Below are 6,000 nucleotides of genomic sequence, written 5' to 3'. Positions count from 1 at the left end.
TATTTAGTAAAATTTCCAAAACAGTAGATATTTATTCTACGCTCACTTTTATGTTTTATATTTAGTTATCTACTTTATACATATCAAAATGACATTCTTGTTTTTTTAGCTCATGAACAAACTGCTACTGTTGCCTCTACCACTGCTACTTCTATGATTTGTGTAATAATAAGCAGTGAATGCATCTGATCACCTTAAATCCCTGTGTTTTAGACTAATAAAGTGTAGTTTCTTTCCATTAATGTGTATTATTTTGACTTTTTTTCTAGCCTCCCCTACCCCGGTTAGTCTAAAAGACCTTCTGCATTGGGCCAGACATATACCCATATATTCTGGAATGTGGGACCAAATGTTATCTGTTAAGAGTTGAATTAACACTGGTAGAGTTGTTTTAAAACTGGACATTTTATACTAAATACCAAGCTGGGAGGCCGGCCAAAATCTCACTTAAGGCCCCAAGAAAGCTACCCATGACAAATCTTCAAGCGCTGCTTCACCGAGAAAGTGATTCTTAGCAATTGCTGGCTTGCTACCGTTCAACCTTCACGCGCACACAACCCAGTTTGTCAAATAGCTATTGGACTTCTTTAACTGATTACATTTTTAGATTTTTAGTTATACATACGTAAATGTGCGTGTAATTCAAGTTGATATATATGGTGATTTTATTTTGCTTTCACGCTCGCTTGTATGTAACTAAAGCTACGGTCACCTTTGTTATTCCGTGCCTTTCAAATTTTCACCGATTCATGATTGACAAAACGTTCTATTGGATAAAAGACACGACTTTTAAAGTTTAATACAAAAAGCTGTAAGATAAATTTGCCCTGGCGCTGTTTAAGTCTTCATAAATTAGCCTACCAACTTACGCGTATGTTTAAGGAACTGCGTAAACGCAAACATTTGTGGATCTGTTTTATGATGTTTTATGATGTTTTTATGATGCTTATGTTTTATGTTATATGTTTGATGATGTCTTTTGATGTTTTTAAGCTCCTTGTGCAAAGCGAATTCCCCATAGGGGCAATAAAGGCTTCATTCACCTCGCTAGTTATAAAACGTGGGCTACATCAGGCGGAGATACGGGAATATCAATTAACTGCCTTTGTCTTAAGTTTTCAATTAGCTTCATAAGGATGGGCTACATTCATTCATTTTCCTTGGTATTAACAAACTCTTAGTTCTTAGTGAATAATTGTTGCTTAAATTGAATTTCAACAGACCTAAACTTCCTAAACCTTAGAAACGTATGTGAGATGGTGAAATAAGTAAATAAAATAATAAATACATAAATAAATGCTGTTTTTTTAAGCTTGACTAAATAGATCAATGAACGACCCTGTGTTGTTCGAGTCTATTGACCTTCAAGTGCAACATTCATCAAACCAGTTTTAGTTAATTTCACTTCGACTGAGACTATGCATGTGCTATATGTTTTCAGCCCCAAAAACATGGCTGTGGACGACATTTCCTCGCACAATATTTTTTCCCACCAGTTGGTTGAATTGCTTGCCGCAACCTAAGTCCCACCGAGCAGGCAGGACTGCAGAGTGTAGCTGTCCAGTCTCCAAGGTGCTGAACTCTACATGTGACCCGATAGACTTCGCCAAACAACTAAAAGATATTTCTGTTTCATATATTGCTGCAAGAAATATCCTTTAATTGTAAGATTAAGACTATCATGTTTCATCGTCTTCTATGAAAATCTTCGTTCTCTGACACCACTGCAGTTTCATATCAAATACATAAAGACAAAACAAGCGTATTCCGTCCCGCTGTTCGTTTCCCGTTAGAAAATCCACTTGTGACCTGCGCTGTCACTTTGCCCGACCTGTTTTGGCTATAAGGCTATTCGGATGCTGAGACTTCCATGCTTCAATGCCGTGTATGAAAAGTCCGGGTCCAACGACTTAAATGTTCTGACCACTCGTCTCTTTTGGACTCTTGTTTTTTTTTTCTTCTTCCGTGAAATTCCAGCGAATTGTGTTGTCACTGTGCAAGAGAGGAAATGATGTCCATTATTTCTAAATGTAACCTCCCCGTTTCCAAAACGGAAACGTTTGACACATGATTTTCGTAACGTGAACAATACTACTTGACATCTCCGTGATTATCACCATAGGTATCTCCACAACATCTACTGGTATCTTCTGAAAGCTGTAGGGTGTTAACAAGATGCTAGCTGAATGAACCAGTAAATTTAGATAACAACCACTATCAAAAAACATCTCATCCTTATACCGTTTGTCATGCGTCTCCCACTCGATCCTAAATAGCAGACAGCAGCCCCAGTCGAATCCACACACCCAGTTAAGTTTCTCAATGCAATTTTAAGTCGCAAGCTCTTCGTTGCATCTGGAAGACGTAAAAAAGAACCTCGCCGTCCACCCATTCCCAGGATAAGTCCTCAATTGATTTATTTAATTCTTCTCGTTCCACCTGTAAGACCTGCGGTAACGGACGTCGCTCCTCTTCTCGGTCCCACAGTTGTTAATATGCGCCCAGATCCACTTTTTCTTCCATACTTTCAACTTTTTTGTTGTTGATTTATTTAACTTCTAAATCCATGTCGGCGCCCTTTCCCCATTAGTCAATACACATTTATAGAGCGGTTCAATCTTAAAGATCCCTCGCAAATCACCGTTCGTCCACTGCAAGTTACCGGTTTTGCAGGGTTGTTGAACTCATCATGTGATACCCCCCGCCCCCCTTCATTTTACGTGTATTAGTTTAGGCATGCTTTTCAAACGAATCGTGTTCATTCCCACGTAGGCGTCTTTGTTAGAGGACCCAGCCGTGTGGACTGACTGCTCTCTGTGCGTCTGGCTGTCTCCGACTTGAACAAATTCCATTTCTCCTTGGCTTCTCCGGACAGCTCCGTGGTGTAGAAAGTCTCTGCAGTCACGTGGTCCGGGACAGCGAGCGAGAGAGCGAGCGAGCAGGCAGGCGAACGCGTGGGGGGTGTCCCTCCTCCGCAGTTTGCAGTTTGTTATGTCTCAGACACCGTGAGCGCCGGATGGAGCGAGAGCTGGAGCTACGCGCCGGATTCACTACCTGGCTCTAAACCGCCAAGGATTTTCCCCGCCTTTCCCTTTTCTTTTCCATCTTTTACTTTTGACTACTTTATTTTCCCCCTGAAAGCCGCCGTCTGTTGTGTAAATCGTCGTTTTTTTTGGTTTGGTTTTGCGATGTTATCATGCTGCCGTAGCCGTTAATTGAAATCTTTTTATGTCAATATTTCACTGTGACTAATTGGATTTTCCAACGATTGAAGGCGTGGATGAGGTGCTTTAGTAAAAACCGGAGATGGAATTGCTGTTGATCTCCATTTCCCTTTGGATTTTGCAATGCAATTTAGTGCGAGCGGACTCCATCATTCACATCGGTAAGGAGCCTCAGCCGAAATACTCGCAAACCAGGGAAAACGTGCGGCAAAAAAAAGCGAACACACAAAATGAGTTCCATAACATTGCTGATTCACCTGCATTCTATTATAAAAGTGCGTGTGTGTGTGTTTGTGTGTGCGCGCGCGCGTGTGCGTGCGTGCGTTTTGTGTACTGTCTGAGAGAGAGACGCGGCTTTACCAGTTGGATCTTCTACTTCTGCTGAATTAACGACGCTTTCGCTGCCAACAAAACGCGCAAAACAGTTAAAGTTGGGGTGCAGTGAAATTTGAATGGGTTTTCATATGTTAACGTTCCACTTGCCTGTCGCTTGATCAGGAAAATAATAGGCTATGTGCATTATTTTTACGCAGTAAATTCCGTGGAAATATAGTTGCGAAACTACGTTTAAAGACACTGTTCCGATGGAAGCAAATACGCATTTTAAACCCAACAGAGATTTACCTGTTGGGATATTTGTTATTCGTTGCATAAGCTTTAATGACCGAATGCCGGATGCTTGTTATAATGCCCCTTCCCCCTTCACTCCTTTCCCACCTATAAGCTTGAACTTTCTACTGAACGTGAGAAAAATGCTGATAACGTCTATATATAGCTGAGGGGGAAAATCAATGGCTCACGACAAAGGTTTTTTTCTTTTCTTTTTTTTTTCTTTCGAACAGTAGGCTAACACATTGTAGGGGTAATTTGGACTTGAAGTGTCAGTTCTTTCAGCATACTGACCTGATAGATCAAATCAGCGATGTTTGATTAGCACAAGGCTAAAAACGCCGGGGGCACTAATGCATGACCACATCGTCCATACATGCACATGCTCACGGAGAATTACTAAGCAGAGAGATCTTTGAATGTGGAATCATGAAGTTATCCGAAAGCGTAGAGTTGCGAACAAGGGGATTTGCTGCGCGGGTATATGCGTGTCGGTGGTATTAGCAACATATGAAGGCCAAAAAAGTATCATATTAAAAATGCAACTATAATATTTTTTTATGGTATTTTTTTATTAATAGCTTTGAACCAATCACGCGCGGGCACTCAAACAACCGCATCTGACTCGTGTGGTATTGAGTCGGTTTTTTGGTTCTCACTTCAACATCGGTAAGGGTAAAGGAAACATTGTGAGCCGTCCCATTCTCACGTTGCTGTGTGAATTTTTAACCTTGGCTCTGTCCCGAAATTTTGTGCATTAGTTGTTGGAAGTAGAGCCTACTGCAAGTTGGCACTGATATTTTTTACGAGAAAATTTGCCAGTACTCGCTTAGACGCACCATGAGACGATGGAGAATATGAAAGGATCTGAAGGCTTAGCCAGCTGCAGTAGGCTAGACGGTACTGCGGTTTTATTTTAAATTAAGAAAACGTTAAATTGATACAGCGAATTTTGAATTGTGCTTGACGATCAAACGACAACATGATCCCTGCTCAGGCCCCATTTGATTCAAAGTTTGATGTCCCCTTTTCCAATTTACCACTTATGGATTTTGTGTGACAGAACAGAGCCTGCAAACGACATGGAAGTGAATCCAAATAAATGGCCTATACAGACTAGTGCTGCGCTTATTATTAAATTGCTTCTAGTTATGAATTTCTTCTTTTTATAGCATTTGTATCCCTCAGCCAGCCACTGGACATGCAACACAGACTGTTTTGTCTTTTACCTTACCAAAAAAATGAACATAAATAAATAAATAAATAAAAATAAAAATCAAGTAGCCAATCTAAGCAACGATTTGTTCCGTCATTCATTCTGTGAAATTCTAATGCGTAGGTTAGCCTACTGAGTACCAGCACCTATATGCGGCGTAGAAAGCGCAGTGTGCTGTACTGTACTGTTGGAGTAAGCTTGTCAAGTTAAGTCAACGTAAGGTTTCTCCTCGTGCACTGTGCATGCCACCCCCGGAATTTAATTCCGTTCTACTCTATATCTTTCGCATCTGGAGTAGTTCAGCCCGCCCAACGCTTGACTTTAATTGTGGTATAGCCCACATAAGATGAATTACTTTACTTCATCTCAAGTTAACTTTGTGTGAAAGTGTCCACAGACTACAAAATGAATAACCGTTAAGCTTTCCATTAAGAGATGCAATACGGAGCAATACGGAGTGTGCATTTAAACTTTAAAACCATTAAACGATCAACGTAAATCAACACTTACCAGGTCCATGGGAGATTTCTGATTTTGAACCGAATCCTTTCAGTTCTGTTCCTGTCAGAGCTAAGCTATGATTACACAATCATAAAGAATATAGATACGAATAGTCAAACGAGTTATAGCTAGCCGTATTGTGCAAAGTCAATTTTACTCAACACACTTTGTTACTGTCCATGGTGCTGAAAGGGGGTGGGGCATGATAACGCCCGAGATTATACTGACCGCAAATAACTGTGATATGCAATTGAACACATGCGTTCCAAGCAAACGTTCCTTTTAATAAACACGAATGTTTTTTAACGTAAATTATTTTCCATCGTGCACTTCCTCTCGAGCGATGTTAAAACAATAATTATGAAAAAGTAATCTCGTTTTGGTCTTATTAATAGTTTGAGGACGTGAGCACTTCCATTTGTGAATAATATACGTATGTTACAGTTAATA

At 40.3% G+C, this 6,000-nt stretch overlaps 1 protein-coding gene across 2 annotated transcripts in view; it reads left to right on the top strand.

The window, feature by feature from the left end:
* The first annotated feature begins 2,766 nt into the window (after positions 1-2,766).
* The window catches only part of grid1a (glutamate receptor, ionotropic, delta 1a), a 266,451-nt gene continuing 263,217 nt past the window's right edge, over positions 2,767-6,000 (top strand). Inside the window, exon 1 of one of the 2 annotated variants that reach the window (XM_035401218.1) lies at positions 2,767-3,385. In XM_035401218.1, the coding sequence (XP_035257109.1) occupies positions 3,307-3,385 (79 nt within the window). In that variant the 5' untranslated portion in view covers positions 2,767-3,306. The remainder of the gene's footprint in view (positions 3,386-6,000) is intronic. The other variant, XM_035401219.1, reaches the window with a different exon arrangement.

The sequence above is a fragment of the Anguilla anguilla genome, chromosome 18 (assembly GCF_013347855.1).
Source record: "Anguilla anguilla isolate fAngAng1 chromosome 18, fAngAng1.pri, whole genome shotgun sequence".
In the NCBI taxonomy this organism is placed as follows: Eukaryota; Metazoa; Chordata; class Actinopteri; order Anguilliformes; family Anguillidae; genus Anguilla; species Anguilla anguilla.
This window is presented reverse-complemented; position numbering and strand designations above follow the sequence as displayed.